This window comes from Ammospiza caudacuta, chromosome 5 (genome assembly GCF_027887145.1).
Source record: "Ammospiza caudacuta isolate bAmmCau1 chromosome 5, bAmmCau1.pri, whole genome shotgun sequence".
In the NCBI taxonomy this organism is placed as follows: Eukaryota; Metazoa; Chordata; class Aves; order Passeriformes; family Passerellidae; genus Ammospiza; species Ammospiza caudacuta.
In genome coordinates, this window is record NC_080597.1 from 68,447,597 (window position 1) to 68,472,174 (window position 24,578).

A 24,578-nucleotide genomic window follows, 5' to 3' on the forward strand; every position below is an offset into this window, starting at 1 on the left:
CGTGCCTTAGTTCAGTGTCTTATTTCCATATCAGTGAATGTACCTGCAAAATTCCCACTAAGAGTGATTTGACAAACATTTTATGAGACCCTGAGGTTCATTTAAAAACTTCTCAAGCTTTAGCACATCTTCCCCTTACATTCAGTAATAGTTTTTGGCCCAGTGCTACTGAACAATATTGAATACTGCATAGCTGGAATTAGCAAGCCACAAAAGGAAATGTTTGGCTTTATTTGTACCACTCCTGCATATGGGTGCTTGCCCATGTGCCACATGGTGAGCTGTGACCTGAGCATCCACTTTTCTGTTAGTCTGAGTAGAACAGAAGTACAGATTTTTATTTGCATTGCTCTATCCTAAGAGTCTTTTAGTATGAGCATTATTACACAAGCAGGGGAGTTTCCACAAATCTGTCTTTTCAATATAGAGTCTGATACATCAGCTTCTTTTATATATATCCATTGTGTCACTGAAGTCAGCAGCAATATTATAACCATGCATTCTTTGCATTCTCCATATACATATGACATTCTGTAAGATTAGGGCAAAAGAATAATTATAATACTGCTGATACAGAAACATATATTTTAAAAGAACTAATAATGAGCTATTTGTAATTACAGAGTCAAAAAAAATTAATGAACTGTGAAAAAGTGACTAGTGACTTGTATAGTATTAAATAAAAAATTATCAGTATTTCTAAAACCATATTTTCACTCTTTAAAAAAAAAAGCTCCATAAAATACTGATGGAGAAATTTATTTTAGGACAAGTATTTCTTGGCTTTTTATTATACTGCAACCATAAATCTATCTCAGGTACTTTAATTTTGCTTTTTTGCAAATGAATTCTAAATTCAGATTGTTTTGAGATGAAGCAACCATTCCATGCTAGACTTAACATGCAGCTTGCTGTATTACAGGAAGTATTGTGTCTACTTAGCACATTTTCATTGAGACTGTTGTTATTTTAAATATTTTTACATGTATTTAAATTTTTTAAAGGAAACACAACAAGAACCACAAACATATACCTACAGGAATAATCATAATTTTCCTAAGGTCATTAGCAAAATATGTATAGTCTCCTGGGAATAGGATCTGACCCTGTATTAAAAATCCACCCCTTTTGCTGGTGTTGAACCTGGATTTTCTATAGCAATAACTCTTAGTTTTGTTTCTTAATGCCACATAGCAAACCTAAACTGAAAGAAAATTCAAGTTAAAATTTGTCCTACACTTACCCTCTCCCTGGAAGAAGATAAACTTTAACAAAGGGGTCTGAGTAGCCATTGTTGTCTCTGGGAGCAAGGTTTCTTGCCTGAAGGATGTGGATGATAAGGTTGCCAAGGTGTTTGTCATAGTTGATTTGAAGCTATTGAATGCATTAAAACACAGTAGGGTTATTTGTTACTTTTAGTTTCTGAGTGATTCAATATCTCCTAAACCCTTTGAATGAAATGAGTTTTAGACCTCTATGTTCCCTCCAAATAAACACATTCCAGAAGTTTCAGTCTCTCTCTCCTGACTAGAATGAGATGCTAGATCATCATATTGGACCTTGAAAACAAAGGGAAACACCCATATTCCAATCAGGAAAAAGCAAAGGAAATTTGAGCCCTTGATATTATTCTGAGCAATAGCCCAATTTATTTAGCGTTAATTACACACATCCTATCTACCTGGAGGCCAAGTCTGACAAGGATGTTATAATACTATGGAAAGAATCTTGGTACTAATATAAAAGAGAGAGGTTAATCAAAGGGGAAAAATCCCCCAGAAATCTATAGGAAGTTAGGCTTCAGTTGTTTCTGCTGTTCTCTTTTTGAGTGTTTTAAAAGGCTAAAGTAAAATTACATAATTTACATAGCATAACCATAAACTTGGTAGGGCATGGAAAGACACTGCAGTACAAGAACCCCACAGCAATTCTTGCTTCAATGGAAACAGACTGGAAATTTCTAAGGAAAAACCACAATAAGTGGCCAAAGATTAAGGATAAGAATGAATTTAACTATACTTTTAGTCCCTTTGGGAGCAGCAGCATTTTCCATTCTACTGGTTTTATTTCATAATCCAACATTAAAGACGGGTGCAAAAATCAAGCACTGACTTACATTAGTGACATCAGAGAAAGGGATTGGAATTGAATAAGAAATAAGGGATTGGAGTTGAATAAGAAATAAGTTATGGAGATATTTTTGTGCAAGCTTATTTCAAAGAAAAACACAGCCAGTATCAACAACTATCTACACAGCAAAAACTACACATTTACCTGTATTTCTCCAGTGATTGGATGGGAAGCAGACTTTGTAGTGTCGGTGGGCTGCCAGATTAAAAATAAATAGATTTTCAAAGTTAACTTTTTTAACAGATGGGGCTTATACTGCTGCATTGCCACAAATTTTTTAAAAAACTGTCTCCAGTTGTCATAGTCAAAACTAATGGTTATAAATTTCAACAGCACTTAAAGTCCAGCCCAGCCCAGCCATTTTGATCAGCTTTTATGCAGGTACAGAATCAAACAACTCTAACACCAAATATTTACAGTCTGAGCAGACAAGGAGACATGGGGAGAAAAAACCACATAGCATTAACCCTGCCTAACATGAATGCTGCCAAGGGAAAGAAAGGACCATACCACATAAACACAGCAATATATTTCTGTCAATGTGAGAAAGGCAGAGAGAGGCAAAAGTTACTCTAATTAAAACTGAGTTTAGTCAAAGTGGGTAAAAAGAGTGAAAATGGTACTAAAACTAAGTGATGTATATTAAGTGGATTACACAATTGCAAGTCACCTCATAAAATGTCTTTTACTTTATTCTGTGTTTTCTGATAGTCAATTCAGCTACAACACTTTAAATTCCTCACCATACTTTCTGTGACAGGAAATTTAAATTTTCTGTCCTTGCTTTCCTCTCTCCATTATCATTAAACTTGTCTAAGTTTTTGACAAAAAGCAATAGCATCCTGAATATTTCTCTCTGCCATTTTTTCCCCTCCTGTTTGTTTGTGGAAAATAATATCACCACTGGATTAGAATCCTGAACTCACAAAAATATGCTGTTCTGCTCAATGTTGGTGGCCTCTAGACACTCTGGAGCAACCTCTAATCTGCAAGCCATCAGTCAAGCAAGAAAGCTCTGTTTCAGTAGTAGGATTTGAATATTTTTGTGTTCTCTCCATATCTTCTTCCTTGGTTGGTGCAGCAGAGAGCAAATGGTGCAAACAAGGACAAACGTACTGCTCTCAGGAGACTGCTCTTGAAGCTGTCACATCCTGTTCCTCCAGATGTGAGCAGCTGCCTGGACATTATGCCATGTAATTTGTATTTCTATCATTTTCTAGAAGAGTAAAAACCACCTGTCTCTTTTGTGCTGCCAAACACTCCAAGAAAACCCTTCAAGGCTCTTTTAAGATGTTGGAAATCAACTGCTTTAAATTAGGCCAATGAAGTTAAGGTGATGCACTGGCCTTTTCAGGTTTGTGTTGAAAAAACATTCTCTCAATCAGTCAGATTGAGAACTAACCAGAAATATCCCAGCTAAACACTAACACAATGAAAACACAGGAGAAAACTAGCCCAAATCTGCCTCTTATATGGATATATTCACAGTCTTGTTGCCTTATGCACAAAATTTACCAGAAAAACAAACAAACAAACAAAAAACAAAACAAAAAAAACCTCCAAAAACTAAATCAAACTTGATTTGTCTGTAAATGCATTTGCATCCAAGAAATAATTCTCATGAAAAATTTTATAATCAGCTTCTCTTAGTACCTTACAAAGCTTTTAAAATGTTTTACTCATCCAACGGCTAAAATAAGTCAGCAGTATTCTATAAAATGTTCTGAATCTGAAATTAGATTTTAGATTGATAGCAATATACTCCGAAAATTTGTTAGGTCCTTGACAAGACTATTCAGAGAGTGAATTTCACTGATTTTGCCAAAGACAGGGAGCTACCTGAGCATCATGCAATCTTTCAAAGTAGGGCATAAATGGCTTATATTTCTCATACTTTACCTCTGCAAATGGATTTTATTATACTTAATAGTTCTGACCTCAGGCTGTACTAGCACTGACAATACTGACACTACCAAAAATAACATGGAGCTAGCTGTGCTGTGGCTACAAAATCACTGTCAAATAGTCTAAATGCTCTCATTTTTAATAAGTTGGAACAGCAAGAATAATGATTTTGTTCTCTCTGAATGTCATGTAATATGGAATGTATGAGTATGGATAATGTAGGAGGAGTTCATAGAGAAGGGAAGGGGCGTGATGAATTTGTATTGAGACTTCCAAAGGTGGTTAAGCTGTAGTTTGTAAAGTGGATTCTGTAAAAATAAATGTGCACTTTTATGTTTCTGTACCATTGTTGAATCACTGTATCATTTACAATATTGTGATTCAATACATAAAACATTCTATTTTCTCTGATGTCAGCAGACCTAAAACTGATAATGAAGAATTACCCAAATATTTAAAAAAAACATGAATAATTTAGGCTGAAACAAACCTCTCAAGGCCATCTGGTCTAACCCCCAGCTCAGAGCAGGGCCAGCTTTGAAGCTGGTTCTGCATTGAGAGGCAGAGATGCAAATAAGGATCTCTCTTTATCATGGCCTCAGTGAGGATTAATTTGTAAAGAGGGAAAGTATTTCAGAGTTGAATTTCAAAGGCACTAAAGGATCTGAGGATTTAGGGGAAAAAAAAGAATCCATTCTTCATATTAAATGTTTCTATAGGTCATTTTTATCCTGGATGGCATCTTCACCATAGAATGATCATGCATTTACACTACAAAATAAACATGTCTGCACAAGATATTGTCAGCTCAAGGGTTCCAAGGGTTAAATCTCTCCTGTCATGGTTAATCACTTTCTATCTAATTACTGGTGATACTCCCACATGCACTCACACACATCCTGTGTAAAATATGGTATTTTGTCATGCCATCACACCTGCTCAAGGAGGTTGTATGACCATGACATGAAACTGATTAATGCAAGGCTTTGATGCACTATGCACTATCACCTTCTCTAGCAACAATAAATATGAGAAAACTGGCACTGCAAAATATGGCAGAGACCACAACAACATTTCTAGAGTGTTTATTCTATACAAAAATCCTCTTAAAAGTACTTGCTAAAAATAAAAACAGCTGCAAAAACAAGATCTAGGCAGTTTGGATATTTAGTCTGTCATGATACTTTGGCAGGGCTGCGCACAGCCTGCCTAGAAATGCTGTCAGCCCAAGGCAAAGAGCAGTTCCAGAAAGGATGAGCTTTCTCTTCTAACAGAGCTCAACACCATTATAAACTTGGCCTGAAGTCAGTGAACAGAAACTATACAAGTCAACAAGAGCTATGCTTGTTATGAAAGAAATGCCCCTGACCATGATTTTCACAAAAGAGCAAAGAATGTTTTAGATATTTACCTGACTAGTTCTGACTTTTGCATCTCCTACATAAAGGCATTAGTTCTAATAATTTTTTGTTTCATCTTTATAAGCCTAGAGCTGAATTTTCATAAAAGAATCCTAAATCCTCTGTGAAGCAGGAAATTAAATTTATGCATCTAACTTTAGGTGACCTGCTACAGTGCCAAAGCTGGGAACCCAGCCTCCTCAAGCAGACAGAATGGGGCACCTCTCCAGGATATACTGCACAGCAAGGGCTTATGGATCTCCATAAAAATATGAATTTAGGAGTGTGATTCATCCCACCAAATGTGAGATCTACATTTCAGTGAAGATGGTGGCATGTGCACTAAGAACTCTGCTCTCTGCATGCAGTGCCTGCACTGGGATGGCAGATTTCACCCAGGAACAGTGGGAACTGTACTTCAGAAACTTATTATTCAGTGGCAAAAACCATGCATATGTAAATGTATACAATATCCAGAGTATTCTCTAGTGAATCTAATTATTGACCTAAGGACAAGCAATTCTGCCACATCCCTGAATATCCATTAAATATTGGCATATGGATGTAACTTCTGCATCACACACCTGAATTGGTTTGTAGAAAGTCTATGGGTGTTATGGTAAGACAGAATTACTATACAAAGCAAGCTGATCAATAAATATCTTTCCAGTTTGTACTAAATTGTTGGATGAAAAAGATTTTTATTTTTGTGTTTCCTCTCACATGAAAGTTATGTTGGCATATGGAAGAACTGTCTGAAATGAGCAGACACCAGCTGCTGGTTTGTGCAGTACCTAACTCACCTGTCCGAATCACAGACATAATTTCAACAGCACAAAAATAAAAATACTATAATTACCTACTATAATGCAGTAGGAACCTGACAGTCCCAAAAATGAATAAAGGTGCAGAGTAAAAAAAGTTTAGAAAGCACTTTGCAATGTGAAGCACTGTAAGTGTGTCAGAAGCTGGATATTCAGGATAGCAATCAGCAGTCTTGCAAACTCCTTAAGCAAGTGCAGTCTTCAAAGAACTGAGTTTCACTTCAGGTCTTGACTTTTTTGACACAAAATGCAAAAATTTGACAGATGACTTATGATCTACTTTTCAGTTTTAACTGTGAAAAAATGCTACTAAATTCCCACTCTTCCCTTTTTAGGTGTGCAGATGCACAAGGACTTCAGCTGAGGAATGGACAGGATATGGCAAAGAAAATGAGAAATTATGCTTGGCAAGTTCACAGGAATTAGCTAATGACAAGACACATTTTAATGGTAAATTTTGTTTTCAATCTTTCCCTGGCTTTCAGAGGCATTGCTATGACATCAATATTGCTATGATTATTCATAGCTTGTGGCACTTTAAGCAGTAGTTTAGTACAGAGAGGAAAAATTATAGTCCCAGCAATATCAGCTTCTTCAGTGGAAATAGTACCTCACCACCATGCAGGATGCACTTAAAAAGCAAGAGCAACAAAGGCTGTAAAGGGCGGTTTAAAAGTTTAAAAACAGTAATACAAGGTTATTTGTTTTTTCTTTTTTAAGAGGGACAAATCTCTTGGATAAATCATGTAATCTTTCATTATGTCCAGGTTCAATATCTGAACAGTGATATTAATTGTTTCCAGGAAATGAGTTTCCCAAGATGTGCTGGGATTTCTTGCTACCCTAAAGGAGGTAAAGAGGCAGTTTATTCCTGTGATCAAAATGTTCTTGCTCTAAAACTTGTAAATTTCTTACCTTGCTGCTGTGCCGCTTTTTGCTCACTGAGGGAGAGCCGGGCTGACCAGGGCTGGGAACAGCACTGGAGGTGGCAGAAGTGGTTCCAGAGTGGGCATGAGATCCCTTTTCCACTCCTGAAGCAGCAACCAGAGGCGACTGCTGTAGAGAAACCTTTTGGAGCTCTGCAGCCAGCTGCTTGGGATCGACCCCCGGGGACTTCGCTTTATCTACTGCATTGAAGAAAGAGAGCCCTGTATTGATAACAGCCAGCACATCCAGATCCATCTTGTCATGCTACAGAGACAACAAAACAATCCTGACAAGTTTTCGTGTCATCTGCCTGTGCACTTTGAACATGCAAAATGCATCCTATGAAAAATAGATATCTCTCCCACAGCATCAACATCCCAATTCCAATCTTTGTGTGTTAGTGCTACTTATTAGTGCTCTTTACCTTAAAAGCTTTCTGAGGAGGTACTTCTAGGTGAAGAAAAACAAGCCTTGCTGATAATTTTGAGTCAAACTGGAGCAAATTACAGATAGACTGTGCTATCACTCATTGTTTGAAACTGGTCCATTTTCACTAAGTATCTGAATTTTCTTGTAAAAGTTTAAATCTCCTTTTAACTTTTTTAAAATCATCCTGGACAGAACATTGAACAGAACAGCTCCTGAGATAATTTACACAAAAATATAGAGAAAAAAAGCCTCAAAACTTTATTACCACAAATTATTCACAGAAGAAAAAATGTAAACAAATGAAGGCTGAAAGCCCTGATTCATCTTTCCTACATTACTCACACCTTTGTGAGGCATCTGTAGTAGGAGTCTGATTGCCCTCCCTGATGACCAGGAATGAGTGGGAGGAATTTGCCCTTTGGAGATAGCAATTTCTATCTAACACAGAAATGAAGTCAAGTAAGCTTCATATCTGCTAGACTGAAGAGAGTTAAAAGGATGCTAGGAACAGCTGGGTCCCAAGGTTCTCAGAAGCAGGAGAGGTTTAAAACAAAACTTCAGCTTTATCATGCCTGCTTGGCTAATTCATTTTTCTCTCAGAGAAAATAGAGATTGCTCCCTCCTAAAGCACAAAAACTCGGCCAAACCTCAGAGGTAATGGCAATAACTCAACAGAGTTGTTCCAACTTAGAAACCACTATAAGATTGCAAGACTAGGAGGAAACATGCCTGCAAGAATGGAAAAATTTTCCTTTATTTCTGTTCCTTCTCATTTTGAGTTTTCTTCATTAACAAAAAAGCTGGTTCATTCTAGTTTTTGTTCTTTCCAAAAGTGATTTCAATGCTTTTTGGTGTTTTTTTAAAAAAATGTGGGTAGATCTGCTTCAAAGCTCTGTCATACTTAGTCTTTCAGTTACTATCAATAACATCAATTTTCAACTAAAGGTAATTTGATAGTAAGTATATTAATAGCTAGGAAATTTTACATTTTTAGAAAATGGAGGACTCAATCCAGGTAATTTAGGTTCTGGTTGATAAAAGAGCAGCCACAAAACCACAGAACCCAGAGTAAACCCATGGAATGGTGAGAGAAGCAATCTTAATCTGCACTGAGCTTGCTGAGGGGGTGCATTACCACTAAAATTGTGGATGTTGATTCGAAGTTAGCTTAGATATGACTGATACAACGACTGAAGCCTGCAGTTGTGGCATTGATTGAACAGCAGGAAATCCCCCCCAAAAGCACTGCCATCATAGAGCTCACAAGACACTGAGTACTTGCTATTGCATCCCTCTATCCAGAAAATATTGGGTTTCTGTCACTTATAGCAGGCCACAACCTTTTATTAATTTAACAGGTATTTTCATTGAGGCCTTTTCTGACATTGACAATTCTACAGATCTATGAACATAGGCCTTAGGACCTGTGTGTTTTCTGGACTTGCTGCAGTTTGCTGGGAGCTTTGTTTTGGCCTCTCTGGCTGCAGTTGTCTAATGACCAGATGGCTACAACCTAAATTTGTCTGAGTTACACCTCACCTTGTACAGTGGCGTGGTATAGTGCCTATTCTTCATTATTTGCTATAGAAAGGCACAGATGTAATTGCACTGTGCAGACTGAAGTATTTATGACTCCAGATTAATAATGCAGTTTATTATTAAACAGGAGCAGAGGCCTGGGGTGGCAGCAGAAGGTTTGGACACAGAGTGGCAGATGAGGCCATGGGGACAACAGCAACTCCCTGGCCAGGTACTGACACAGGTGCAAACCCAGGGGTTTTGGGCAAAGTAAACTTTAGGGGCAGCAGAAGGAAAAAGGACAACAACACATCACATGTAAACCTCACAGCATTCAGCACCCCCGGGTTCTTTTCCTCTGGGCAGCTTTCCAGCCCCTCTGCCCCAGCCTCTAGGGCTGCCTGGGGTTGTTGTGACCCAGGTGCAGGACCTGATATTTTCTCTTGATGAATCCCATGCAATTTGCCTTGGCTCATCAGTCCAGCCTGCCCAGATTCCTCTGCAGGGCCTTCCTAGCCTCCAGCAGATCAACACCCCTGCCCAAACTGGGGGTGTCTGCAAATTTGTTGCGCGGGCACTGCATCCCCTGGTCTTGCCTTTTTATATAAGGCATGGTTGCCTTTCTACCCATGGAAATATTTGGGATGTAACACCAGAGCTTACAATACTAACATACTAGCTTATATCACATGCAATTTTCAGCTGCTAACCACCAATATCAGACCAACAATACCAAAGCAACTTCTTGTCTCTCACCTGCCCTCACTGGCTCGTGCAGCTCCAGGTGCTGGGGATTCTCAGAGTCCGAGAGCATGTTCAGGTCCCTAAAGAAAGCAAGTGGAAGCCTGAGACAAAAGAAACTCTTTCCTCATACCCTCATTACTGTATTAAGTAGGTAAATGAATAGTGGTTCATGACAGAAAGCAGCTCCCAAGCATGGTCCCTCCTTAGCTGATATATATTTGCAATGCTGTTAAAGAGCTGAGAAGAAAAGCTTCTTTTAAGGTGAAATCTTTAATGGATTTAATGCAAGTGTATGCATTTCTCATGATGCTTAAATGATTTTCATCTAAAGGATACAGATTTCACTAGTAGTCCAGTTATTACTAAAATACCTTCTTTTTCTAACATCAGTAAATTCAGTGAACTGTATGTTTGTCATGAGAGGAGATTGTGACCTGACAATGGAGTTATCATTGTTTATAAAAGCATAATTACTAGCATCTGATTCAGTTTATCTCTCCTTCTGACTTTAAGAGAAAAACAGAATAAAAGGGTCTCCCACAGTCACAGTGAATTCTTGCTTATTATTACATTGATGTTTTGTGCTAACAAAGGTTCCACCTTAACAACTGTAAATTAAAATTAAAAAAAGTTTAAAAAAAACAAAAGCCATGAAAAGCCAAAAAGAAATGGAAACAGAAAGATGGGGAAAAACTCACAGTCTTACACATATTTCTGCTTCCCCACTCTGCTGAATTATAATGCTCTGAACCTCTTCATAAGTTTTCCCAGTCAAGGGGATGCCATTCCACTCCAGCACCTGCATTCCTAAGAAGACAAAGCAGCAAGAGGTCAAGGGCTCAGATTTTGACAAAGGCATCAGTTAGATCCTTCTTGCCTTGCTTTGACAAGACAATTTCATGTGGCGTTCAGTGAATGTTGCTCAAATGGCACCAGACATTAACATTTTCACTTCACACAGATTAGATTGCTGAATGTTATTGTCCCTTCAGCTATAACTTACCTGCTAAAACAAGAAAGGAGATTAATTCTCTCTGTTTCAAAGTTTGCATGCACTCTCCATAGTCTGGGTTGCATGATATTGAAAAATTTTTCCAATATCACAACCATGCACACCTACCAGCATGGCAAGAAAGCAAAACACTCTATATACCTTCCTGGCCAGCCATGGTCTTGGAAGATAACTGTTTTCTACAGTGACAAATTGCTGCTAAGAAGCTGAGCCTCAAAATGGAATAATTTGTGAATGTGATTAGATAATTCAAATATATTTCCTTTACTTTGTCACTTACAAAAATACAAAAAAGAGAAGGCTGTTAGATTAACTATTTTTAATGAAAAACATGTGCCTCCACATTTCAAACACCAGCCTGGCAGTATTCAGGTTTAAATTTTTCTTCTGTACCTTTTCTCATTAAAAATGGACCAAACAGATGAACGTACTTCATTGTGGAAGATATAGACAGAACTATATTAATCAGGCTGAACAATACTGAATACTGATCTGATCTGCTGTGTCTTCCAAGTGTCCCAGGACTGAGTCAGGAGACTCAATATGGTTCAATGTATCTGTACAAGGAACTTTTTGCAGAGTACTTGCACAGTATTTTACTCAGTATTTGCAGAGTCAATCCCCCTATAAATCATGTGAGGTATATTCTGATAAGAAAATTTTTGGTTAAGGTGAAATGTTTACACAAAGCAACCCCTAAATTCGTATCTGGGTCTTACAATTGAGGTCCTGAGAACAGGGTTCAAATTTTGAATTAATTAGTCATAAGAACTCCAAACAGATGTACAACTGTCAAAATCCAAGCCTCTGGCTCTAGTGGGAAAAAAATTGCTTAATGGGACAAGATAATGAATTATTAATAGTCCACTAAAAGCAATGCACTGCAAAACATCTGAAAACCACATCACCCACACAGCAAAGAAAACCACAAACACTTAGCTTGCTACCACTTACACAGATAAAACCAAGTCTTCACCTGGGTCATATTTTAATCTCAAAGTCCTGTGCTGTTGCATATAACAAATGGGAAAAATAATGAAGTGAAATGTGGTGATAAACTCATATAAAAGCATGCTGCAAAATAAAATATAATGAAAAAATGTAATGGAATAAATCAGACTGAATTATTTGACAATGAAAGAATATGAGAAATAAATATACACATTTGTATTCCAAAATTTTCCACTGGATTCCTTGAATTAGGAGTTGAAATATCAGAATTGCTCATAACTGTTGTCAGCCAGAATTTATCATTTTGTTTGTAGAAGTTTACAGAAAAACAAACTTTGCAGAACGACTAAAAAGCAATGCTCAGAAGGCAGTAAAGCCAGCTGCCTAATGTCAAAATAGATTTGACTTTTCCTAAAATTTAGCCCCTTTCATTTACCAGCCATGATTCAAAAACATGATATTGCTTTTGCTTGTTAAAGCAGATTTGATTTTAAACTCAGTTCCTCTGGAATAAAGCAACAGTAATTATGAACAAATTCATTTCCCCCTGATTTTCAGTCATACAAATATAACAGCATGAGCAGGGTCTTTAGGCTTCTAGAAAGGAAGGAACTGAAGTTATTTTTGTCTTTTTTCTTTTTAATGTATGCCCTCATAATGCTATCATGGCATAGGATGTAATGTATGACATTATGAACCTCATGATTAAGAAAAGCAAAAGCCCCATTTCCATGTAGTGGCAAGGAACAAGAACAAAGGTTGAAAGATTTAGGTATTTGAGAGAGCAGCTAACATCCTTTTATTACCAAAAAAAAAAAAAAAAAAAAAAAAAAAAAAAAGCTTTTCCAACAAAATACTGTGAGTTACTTTATGAGTTACTTGAGCTACTATTAACAACTCACTGTTGGGAGAGCTTAGCTGAGTGCAACTGCAGTGCCAGGATTTGGGAACCAAGTCTGATTTCCACTGGTGAGAGTTTCAACAGTGTGTGGAGCTGTGCCACCGTCACTCACTGGTCAGAAGGGCCACACACCCACACACAAAGCAACAAACTGAAAGGAAATTGAATTTCAGCAGCCTCAGCTAACACACAGATCCATTTAGGTTGTCAGCTCAGGGGTATTTTCTTTTTATTGTGTGCCTTGTGGATCCATGAGTGTTTAAAGCAAGCAACTTAAACATGACTGAACTGATCAGACCGATAGCCCTTGGGTCTAAGAAAAAAAAATGTAGGTGAGAAGCTGATTTCTCTTTTCTCAGCATGTAAGTGCTATACACATTTTGTTAAAAAAAGGTAACATTACAAAGAAGACTTTAGAAGCAGTGCAAGTCTAATTAACAAAAAGAGATAAAAAGTATTGAGAAGTTACAAGAGACTTGGGATAATTTTTTTTTCCTAAAACCAATCACATTCTGTCACTAGTCATTGGTAGTCAGGAAATGATAGTCAAATTTCCAAAAGTTTGTATGCTTCAGGTCATCAGTACAGTAGGTAAGAAATAAAAAAAACAAAAGGAAGATGAGAAAAACCTGCATTGCTCCATGGAAACTCTGCTGACTGAGGAAGTACTGGTAATTGCCCTGATAATCAAATATATTATTTCTTCTAGCATTTTTCTTTCTTTCATTATTATTTTACTGGGTGAGCAACAACTTAATTTTAGCAATATCAGCTCCCACGCTCTCAATAAATATATCTTTCACTCCATCACCCGGGTGATAAATCTGTACTGTTTAACTGAATGTGGTTGTAGATATAACATTCCTATTGATAAAACAGCATAAAACAAATTATAAAATATGCAGATAGAATAGGTCTCTGTATTACAGTTTCTGTCAACTGGAAGGCACAATATTTTTCTCAGTTTTCACTCATATTACATGATTTCTAATATTTTCTCTCCTAAGACTCATCTTTCAGACAGAAGCTAGCAACATGATTAAAGTTGAAATGGAAAGGAATCTGAAAATCATCCAAGGGTTTGATTACTCTAAACACAAGTCTTGACATAGTTGATTCAAATACAGAAATATTAAACTGAACCACGGAACATCTCTTGAATTTTGTTCCCCTTTGTAACATAATGTAAACTATTATAAAGCTAATCTCAGTCACTTTTAATGCACTGTTATACTTCAGCTTCCCTTATTCAGTATACCCAAGGCACTCAAGAAGTGGAAAAACTGTTGTTTGCTGTGTCCCTAAGAGTTTGTAATTATTTCCAACTCTACTTGTGTATAAAACCTATTAGTTTTCCATTCATTTTAAAGTCTCAGAGCTGCTGTCCTACTGGAATTTAAAAATATCTAAATATTACAATCTCAGAATACAGCCTCTGATTTTTGTTGCACCATAGTTATACCCACAGATTGCTGGGGTTCATTCTCTGCTTCTTCATAGTCTGCATTGTTTATTCATATACATAATAAACATGTCACTTTGAATTGCATTTTTCACTGACCTAATGCTCATGAAGGAAAATTAAATTGGACTCCATAGATTAGCAATTTCAATCAGTAAAATAAAAATCAGTGAATATTAGTATTTTTCTATACCAAGTAAAAATTGAAATTCAGAAACATTACTTTGAAATCCCAGAAAGTGCTATAAAAGTTAAATGTGCACTCAGAATAAGGAGAAACAATATAAACCTGCATTCTAATACTCAACACTAAATTACTTTATGGTCTATGCTCTCCAGTTACTTTTCTTTTATTTCTAAAGTTTTTTGATGGTTCAAAATAGATTGATGAAAGTCAATGTGTTAATGTATTTCCCCAAATGGAATGAATCACACCAAAACTCATTATTTTCTGTTGGCACCTTAACTACTTCTTCCATTTGTCATTCACACTCAGGCTGAATATTTTCCACTTATTACAATAATTATTATATAGGCAACATTCACGATTCTTAGAAATGGATATGTTCTTCATCAAGTAGAAATTATATAATGGACCCTCCTATACCTTATGGCTGCTATACTACTATAAAATGACATTTATAAAAGTATGGCCAGAGCAAAAGAGGGGTTCTTGTATTTGAGGGGTACTTGGCATTTTTTGGCAGCTATACACCCCACCACTGTCTTCAGATTTAGATACGTGCTGGCACATGATTCCACAGGTCACCCTTCAGTCTGAACTATGCTAGAGCAACAAGTGATGATCTGCTTGTGCTTGTGTGACCTAATTCAAGTTCTGGCAAGTTAAATGAAGCTTGGAGTTACAGTTTATGAAAATAAGTATGATACAAATGATAAGTTTATAGTGCTTTCACCATTACTACAGCCTCAAAGATCAGTTTACATCAGAGTTGCAGACAGATGATCAGTTATACCACGCTGAACAAAATGTTGTGGTGCATTATAATTATTCAGTGTTTTAGAAAAACAAGTGGGGTTTTTTGCAGCATGGTGTTCGTCACAGTATATCACAGGAAAAGCTGGCTCCTACTGGGTAATTAACATGGCTATAAATAAGAAAGCCAACCAGCCCCTGGGTTGACAGACAGGAACCTCAACCAATTACATTCAATCCTAAGCTGCTGACATTTCACTGTCAGGGAGCTGGGTGGTGTCAAAGATCAATGAGCTACCCAGGAAAAGTCCCTTTTTAAAGAGGGGCTCAAGGAATGAGCTCTGTCTGTGGGCACATGAACATCAGGTGAGTGCTTGTCTCTGTCTCCAGACCACTCCTCTGCCTCCACAGTGTTCCCTGAAGCTGTAGAGCAGTGTATTTACTTTGTTTTCAGTAACATCATGTAGGAGATGATAATGATTTTACCAGAGAAATTACCTTCCTGTAAAATGCTCTAATTGACTTGAAAGTCTTAAACATTTCATTATTAGGCTGTATTAAAAAAAAAAAAAAACTACTCTGCTTTTAAAAGCAGTTTACTATGAATTCAGATTTTTTTAAAATTATGTAATAATATGAAGAATGAACAAGGCTGTTAATTCCAAGTCACCTTAAGATCTTAAGATTCACCTAAAGATAGTTAGCATCAAGGCTGTAGGAATTTCCCTTTACTGTCTCTTTCATGAATGGTAAATAGCTAAAACCATTATTTTCCTGAGATTTTAATGCCAGATGTGAATTTAGACTAGTATATCCCTGCCTGCATTATATATTTACATTTGTGAGTTCCAAATTCAGTGAGGTTTTTTTCTGTTTCTCTTTTTGAGGAATAATTTATTCTTCTTTACAAAAGTGCAGTTCTGTTAGTCATTTCTTTCAGTTCCATCTGTGAATGGAGTGATACTTGGGTCTGAAATTTTCCTTTGAAGGGGCAAAAATGACATGCCATGAGATGCAAACAAACAGTTCTTGTGGAAGTTACAGCGTATGTCTAAAGAATCGCTGTCTCTTTATTAGTCAGTTTCTGTTCTGCCTAAGAATTTAAATTATGACAGCAAACATTTCAAACAAAGTCTATGTAAAACACCACTCTATTGTCATCATGAGACCTCTATCAAAGATTTTTCAGTGGGCTTGGGAGTCTGAGGTCACTTGGTTTGTTCTGCCTGCAGAAGAGGGGACTGAGGGGAGCTGCAATCGTGGTCTGCAGCTTCCTCAGAGGGGAAGCGGAGGGGCAGGTACTGATCTCTCTGGGCACCAGTGATGGGACTCCAATGAATGGCACGAAGCTCTGGCAGGGGAGTTAGGCTGGATATTAGGAAAAGGAGCGGGCCTCTCATGGAAGTGGTCACAGCACCAGGATTGCCAGGAGCACTTGGACAAGGCTCTCAGGCACATGGTGTGATATTGTATTCATGGAGTGCCCCGACGTTGGAGGGCATGATGAATCTGACTCCGTGTTCTCAGAAGGCTAATTTATTATTATTTTATGATACTATGGTATATAAAATAATGCTATACTAAACTATACTAAAGAATACAGAAAGGATACTCATAAAAGGGTAAAAAGATAATAATGAAAATTCATGACTCCTTCCAGAGTCCCGACACAGCTTGGCAGTCGTTGGCCAATAAGTCAAAATAATTCACAGAAAACCAATGAAACAATCACCTGTTGGTAAACAATCTCCAAACACATTCCAAAGGAGCAAAACACAGGAGAAACAAATCAGATAATTATTGTTTTCCTTTGTCTTTGAGACTTCTCAGCTTCCCAGGGGAAAAAACCTGGGTGAAGGGATTTTTCCAGAAAATGTGAATGCCACATTGTGATGCTTTGGACTCCCCTGTGCAGGGGCAGGCATTGGACTCAATGATCTTTCTGGGCCCCTTCCAGCTAAGGATATTCTGTGATTATATTCTGTGATTCTATGAATGAAATATGAGTGGGAATTTATGTATGTAGAATTTTGCTGGAAGAAAAGAGTGATTCGTGGCACATAGGTTAACATGTCATCAAGATCCTAACTCATTAAAATGCAGTTTCAAAGGACACTTTGCTCAGGTAAGGAAAAGTAGCTTTAAAAAAGACAAGGCAGAACTGTATTTAGCAAAGCACTGTCTAAATCAAAGTGCAGCCTGAAACTTTAAAAAAGACTGGCAGGAAGATAAAGAACAGGGTGGTGACCCTGAGATAAGAAAAAAAGGACAAAGAGTAACCCAGCAAAAATTTCCAGTGTCTCTCAGGGGTATTAGGTAGAGAAACAAAAGATAACCATCAGCTTCTGAAGGTGTGCAAAAGGCACATCTGAGACCATCAGATGGTTGTCAATTTATGATCCCAGAGGGTGAGAAACAGGCTCAGCAGTTGACATCCCTTGCTCTCTGGACATAGCAATTGCACAGACACATCCTGGTGCTTGGGACAGAATGGCTATATTTGAAAAGGACAACAGGGAAAGAACTAATGCCAAAGTTACTCCTAAATGAGGACCCCCAGCATGCAGAGTCTCTTGGGGCTTCCTGCAGAGTCTTTCCTCACGCAGATCAGGGGGTCTCACCCTTGCTTGGTGAATTCCTGGCTGGTTTCCAGCAGTGTCACCACTAAGGAGCTACAGAGACCAATTCAGAAAATAACGGAATAATTAGGAATAATTAGGATAATTTAAATACTGAAAGCCTGCTAGGAATGAGCAAAGGCCATGGTTATGCATTGCATGCCAATGCTACTTAAGGTCATTTAGAAACAAGAACAGAAAATGTTTGTGACTCACAGTGAGCAAACACCACTGTTAAAGCAAAAAGTCAAGTCTTAATGAGAGTGGCTGAAGACCTTAAAATGCCAGTCTGTCACATGGCATAGAGTGAGAGCCTTACTTGATGTGTTTTAATAGGAGTCACTCTGTCAATAATCATCCTCTGTACCCTGGGAGTAATTTTACAGTTCTGACATTATGTGATTATTCAAATATAAAGTCGAATTTACACACTATTATCTCATTTGTGAGACTCATGTAACCTGAAAGCTGAGGAAAGTGAATACAAATTTCTGGCCAGTGCTATGCAGTTCTCATCTCCTGTATGTATCTATTTTTCATATAATGCATAGAATTCTCCTTTTAAGAAAAGTTTTTTGGAAATTACGCTCTTTATAATACAAGATAAAGTAATTCCATGATATTACCTCTGAATCAACTTGTTTGTGTTCTAAATCAAGCTGAGCTAAATTTTTCCATCATTGGAATGACTTCATTTAAATGATCATGTTTTATGTTTCTCTTGTAGTATCTAAATGTATGCTTGTACAAATTCCTGACACATACGTGTCCATAGCTGTAGAAAGTATGCAGAAAAAAACTGTTTGATTATTGGTTGGTTTCAATGGACCACAAGTGAAACCACAAGTGATAAAAGATATTTTTTATTATTATTCTAATTTTGAAGAGGTTTAGAATAATAAATAAAAGACCATGGAAAGCAGAATGTATGTCTGCAGGGAACAACTGTCATGCACACATGCATACAGCTGCTTTGGTTTTACCTTCTTTTGGGATTAGACTCAATGTACCAATTTTTGGCTGTAAAAAGGTAGGTGTCTTGCCTCAGTAGCTGTCTAGGAATTTTGAGTAGTTAATGAATGAAGAGAAGCAGGTTCCTCTTAGGATGGCTCATCTCAGCTGACACCTTTTTGGAATGAGATGAATCACATCCCTTCTTCCACTTATGGTTAGAAAAACAACCCATAATACAAGGTGAGGTAAGATATTTACTTTCCAGACACCTAAAAATATGTGTATTGATTCCCTCCTTTGTCACTTAAAGTGATAAATCTGTCCAGGAAAATGAAAAGGACTTTTTTTCCCTCAGTTTAGCAAACTGACAGCTGTACCTTATCAATGAGAAGAAGGAACTGAAAGACCAAGTGCATAAGAAATCTTACTAAGAGTAGAGTTGTAAGAGATAGTACTTGTCAAATAGTAAGGACTGGGTACTAACTCCCCAACTTCTGTATGCCTGTAACTCATTCATAAAGGGATTTAGTAATAAATGTTAGGCTTATGCGACCCTAAGAAGTAGAGGTTCCATATGTGCTAGAAAAATGAGAGACACTAATAATTACCTGTTAGAACTAACTGTCATTTTAACAGGAAGTTGAAAAACTGCAGAATTTCAGTTCTCAATAATTACTTGTTCTTCAGAGTTTAGTGATAAATGTGGGCACAAAGCTCATTTTTAGGAACATCTGATTAGCAACATTAATGGTAGTCCTGCATAGTTTCGGTGCTGCATTCAGAGCAAAAATGTTCCCTCATGGTGTTGAGGCTGCTCAGCTCAGCCAGGATCGATCAGAGATCCCAAGGTAGCCTTTCCTCAAAGCTCAAGCCATGTCTTGCACAAACTGAGTTAGGAACTAAAAATCAAAACAAAATCTGATTTGGTTAAATGTGGTTTGTGAGTAGCTTTTATGAGTAGAATCAGAGAGATCTAATCAATCTAGGTATGAAACTTGTGCATGGTCATATTTAAGAGTGCAGTTCAAGTGGCTGCACTGGTTTTGATGGTATAGAGTGATTTCTTCCCACCTCACGGCAGAGTGAAAGGCTGTGCAGGGTGTAGCTGCCTGCCAAGGTAAAACCACACTTACAGAACTACAACAGGAATTAGAGAAAGGAAAGTGAGCCCTTGCAATGACTGTCATACATCTCAGTGAGAATAGTCCATGATACGCTACTAAAATTGTCTTAAAAATAACAATATAAAAATATTTACATTTAATTTCAAATTAAATAATTTAGAATAATTTATATTCTTCTCAATACCTTAGAATGTAATTCTGTTGGTGTTTACACATCTTTAACATACTTGTTACTGTCAGCTGAATTTTTTTAATTGCTATCTCTTTATGCAAACTTGATCAAAGAGGTAGCATTATTCTAACAAATAGGTTCATTGTAATAAGCGTAGGATTCATGCATGACGAAAGAGCATTGCAAATAAATTATGCAGGATTACACCCACAGTTTTGCCATTCTCTGTAAGGTTCTTTAAAAGAAATTTGAATGCACAATTACTGAAGCTATTCTGTACATGCAAGGTTGGATGGTGATTATCTGGCAGCTATATACCTAATCAGCTTCTATGAATACTCACATGCATACTGATTAGCAGCAGCTGCTATTTCTTCTCATTATCTACACTAAAACAAATGATCTCTTACAGCCAGTCCCTGTGTATTTATGTGTTTCTTATGATAACAATTAAGGTACTGAATTCACCGTGAAAGCACCCGAAAGACAAGCAAAACAAACTTATGATACCATTCCTTGACTGATAGCTACAGTTGTAGAAATTAAATTTGTGCCGCTCCAGGGAAAGCAGTTTCCAGCCTCTGTGGCCCCAAGCATGACAGCAAACACAGGAATAGGAATGCCCTGCAAGGCCCTGCTTGCAGCTGATGACCACCCAAAGGAGGACAGGGCTGGTAGCTCAGGGCCCACCTTTCAAACCTCCTGAAGGCACACAAGAGCTTTTCTGCTGAAGCAGCAGCATCAAAACTCCTAAGGAATAAAACTGCCTATGAGATGTGGTTTATGGTTTTGAGATGGGTCAAAAAGAGGAGAGTTGGGCTTGATGTGGAACTAGGTGATGGAAAGGTAGGAAAGGTGCTGGAAAGATGTGTCTGTCCCCAGCCTGAGTGCTCTGTGACAATGGTGTGGTGCAGGTACTCAACCTACTGCTCCTGCTGCTGCACAGCAGCCAGAAACTGCTGCCCAAACAGGCATCGCCTTGTCCTGTAACGATAATGGCAATAAATCTGTCCGCTTTGATGCTTCCATGGCCTCCACTTAGCAATTACACTCCAGCCCTAAGACAAACTGTCCCTATTTCTTCAAATTTGTGTGTTTTAATTACATATCAAAACCACATTTAAAAACACTGAACTATTACCAAATTCCAAGCATGGCATCCTCACATTAAGTTTACTGGTACTGCAGCAGCTTATTCTCCTTCAAATATATGTCCAAGTGAGATATTGAGCATTATTTTTTAAACTGCCAAATATAAATGTTAAACTGGCATTTCATCTGTAGACTCAAGCTCAAATATATATTATGGGTCAACAAGGACAAAGGAGTTGGATCACTTCACTGCTTAATCTTTTAAGACTTCTTTCATTTCACCAAAGGTATCGAACTTGTATTTTTCCCAGGTGTCAAATATTAAAATTATTAGTGTCAAACAGTGTACAAGATTAAAACAACCATCTCTGTTTTTTCAAGTAAAACCAATAAATATTCTTTCCCAGGCAAAAGGAGAAAAAATAGCTGCTGTAATTTACAGAACAAAACTTACATATTTTCTTTATTTTCCAGAAAATTTAAGTAAAAGGAGCCTCCACTCAAAGCTGAGCAATTGCATATATAAAATATTGGGAATCAGTAGTGCAACAATAGGTAAAAATAAGGCAAAAATAAATGCAAGAAGTAAAAAAAATGTCAACTGAAACTGCAAATCCCCCAAACACACTGAATACAATAAAGAGTGAGTCACAAATGATATTGTATCCTTTAGAGATGAAAATCTTTGAGCAATTTTTCTTTGGTGAAAAGTATCCAAGGAATTGCTAAATTGCCTATGAACTCATCCCATTTCAAAGGCATTTCTTTATCTTCACCACAACTAATAATTACTTTCTCCTAAAGTAACAAAACAGATAATTTTATTTTTTTAATAGATGAAAATAAATACTGTATTTAATTATTGAATTATAATATCATAGAATGCTTTGGGTTGGAAGAGACCATTAAGATAACATAGTTCCCAACCCCCTGCCATGGGCAGGGACACCTTCCACTAGGCCAGGTTGCTCAAAGCCGCATCCAAACTGACCTTGATATATATAGAATATATTTTAAAGAAAATAATAAAAGTCCAATCCCTTTTCCCCTGTTCATTCCAGTGAATGGAAGCAATAGAAATACAGTTTCCAATCTTTTTCCTTCTTTGTTCTTTGCTTGGAGGCCTTTGGGAACACCCCTAATTCTACTATGTCTCTCTTCAGAGGCAAGTGAGAATAACCAAACCCATAATCTGTCCTGAAAATCTGCAAATGTAAACTGGAGATGGAAAATTGGTTTCATTAAGAGATGCATCTCTTCAAAGCATGTAGTTTTACAAATTAAAATTCATCAAACTGACTTTACTTGTACCACTGAATTCAGTGACAGCTGAGCACAAAGCATGATGTTCAAATTGCAGATCTAATACTAATGCTCATGTTCCAGCTAGGGATGATGCTACTGGGAGGGCAGGCTCAAACAAGGAAGAGGAGATACTGCATCTTGCTACATGTATAAACATCTATTCATACATCACAGATAAATATGTTGAATTTATCGTATCTTGTGGCTCATCTGATACAAGAGATATACTCTTATGTTTTCTTAACCTGTTTTGCTTCCTGAAGAACATGATATACAAACAGGTTATACCTAACAGCTTTTTCAGGAATAACAATTATTTGCAGTATTACTCTTTCTGGCTGTCATTGTAATAGTCCATAGTCTAACTAATTTTTGCTAATATACTCTGCAAGTGTACAAGTGATATAAACCCCTTGGACTAAATATTTAGTTGATGTAGTCAACGTTTCTACTGAAAGAGACAGCAATGTCCATGCAGCTGTAGCAGTAAACATGCTTAAGGATGGTGTAGAATAATTTATGTGACTGACAGAATAGCTAGTTTAATTTCACCCATAAACAGATCAGAACACTTAGGTGCAGTAATTTAGTTTTATGTGTTGCTATATTGCTGCAATTTAGGAAACTGTGAGATGACCCCAAGTCATAAATTTAAAGCCAGCAAATACAGAAACCTTTGTATTACCCATGGGGCTTATTAAGTCTTCACCTATAAAAAATGCATATTTCATCTGAAGATATGTGATTAAGTACGCTGAATGAGAAATTCTTCATGTGAAACATTAACAAATATAGGGAGATCCTTTTGTAGATGCCTTGCAAAAGAATCCCTGTAAAACACATTCAGAATTTGGGAGCTGGGGGCTGTCCATTAGGTGGCACCAAATTTTTTCCACATCTATGAAAAGTGTAGGCAGCAGAGAAGTGTTTATCTGCTGTAGCTGTCAGGTGCTCTCCCAGCTAGTCTCCGTTCAGAGACAGAACCTCTGAGGCAGCATTGCAGCCCGTCCATGTGCACCACTGAAGGGTAATCATCCAGATAGAGGATGCTCATGCTCATGCTCAGTAAAGCTGTTTTATCATATCTGCCAGTCTGCCTACATCATATTCAACAAGGATCACTGTTGTGCTTTAAGGTATTTTCAGTTCCTTCTTTGGATCTTCACTCCTTCCAAAACAGTGGGAAATGTTTTTCTTGTCTCATGTTCTCTACAGCTATTGAATCAGAAGAAAGCCCCTGTTTTGTAACTAATCAGTCAGCTCCTACTGTGTGAATTGCAGAGGTATTACTATCACTGAGATAGGCTGATATTTCTAAGAATACTACAGTGGTCTGTGAATAAGATGATGAAAGATTTATCTTTTCTTTCTTTAGTGTCTAAGATTAAAACTGTTTCTACCTCCCCATTAGCACCAGTCATGAAAGTACTTTCCTAGAATTTTGATTCATTTTATCCTCTCTTTCACACAGGAACTCTCAGTTCTTTCTATTCAGTGCCTTCAGACCCATCTGAAAAGTGTAATCAGTTAATGTAATACATAACTTTGCTTTAGCTAGACATAAGTCAATGCTTATTTCTACTTAGCAGTTCCAAAGTTGCCTGTATGAGCAGCAAATGTATGAATTATATGGATTGATTCCACTTCACCCACACTATGACAGAACTCATTTAGCAAGTGTAGAGCTCACACAATGATGAGCATTGCCTGGAATGACTCATTTCCTTTTGCTGTCATCTTAAAGGTTAATTTCATGGGGTGCTGTTCAGCACATTATCTATTTATTAGGAAATAATGAAACCCTCTGTTCATTGGGGTGACTGGTCAGCATCTGCCAATGACCCTGTCATTGCACATGGGCAGGTAAAGGGCACTCATCTTGCCCATGAAAATAGATTCTGTTGAACATATATCATGAATAGAAATTATGAACATGGGAGTTTGTTTTTCACCACACTGCTTTCCTCTGTTTTTGCCTTTCATTTCCTCTAAACAGATCATGCTAATGCCCTTTTTCTCTCCTTCCTGCTCTTTTTCACCTTTTGCCTGCCCATAAAGTGCAGCCTACCCTTCCAACGCTGGCCTGTCCCATATTTATTGTGCATTTTGCAATGCAATCTGACTGCACATGAGCAGTATCAAGTTCACAGGCCTGGGTTGAAGCAGCTTGGGT

The 24,578-nt window shown here is 37.4% G+C and overlaps 1 protein-coding gene across 1 annotated transcript in view; it reads right to left on the reverse strand.

The window, feature by feature from the left end:
- Positions 1 to 24,578, reverse strand: part of PCLO (piccolo presynaptic cytomatrix protein) — a 320,339-nt gene that overhangs the window by 69,550 nt on the left and 226,211 nt on the right. The window contains exons 11-15 of the mRNA XM_058805751.1: positions 10,576 to 10,684; positions 9,890 to 9,957; positions 7,175 to 7,386; positions 2,275 to 2,325; positions 1,244 to 1,374 (exon numbers count right to left, since the gene is read on the reverse strand). Coding sequence (XP_058661734.1) covers positions 1,244 to 1,374; positions 2,275 to 2,325; positions 7,175 to 7,386; positions 9,890 to 9,957; positions 10,576 to 10,684 — 571 coding nt within the window. The remainder of the gene's footprint in view (positions 1 to 1,243; positions 1,375 to 2,274; positions 2,326 to 7,174; positions 7,387 to 9,889; positions 9,958 to 10,575; positions 10,685 to 24,578) is intronic.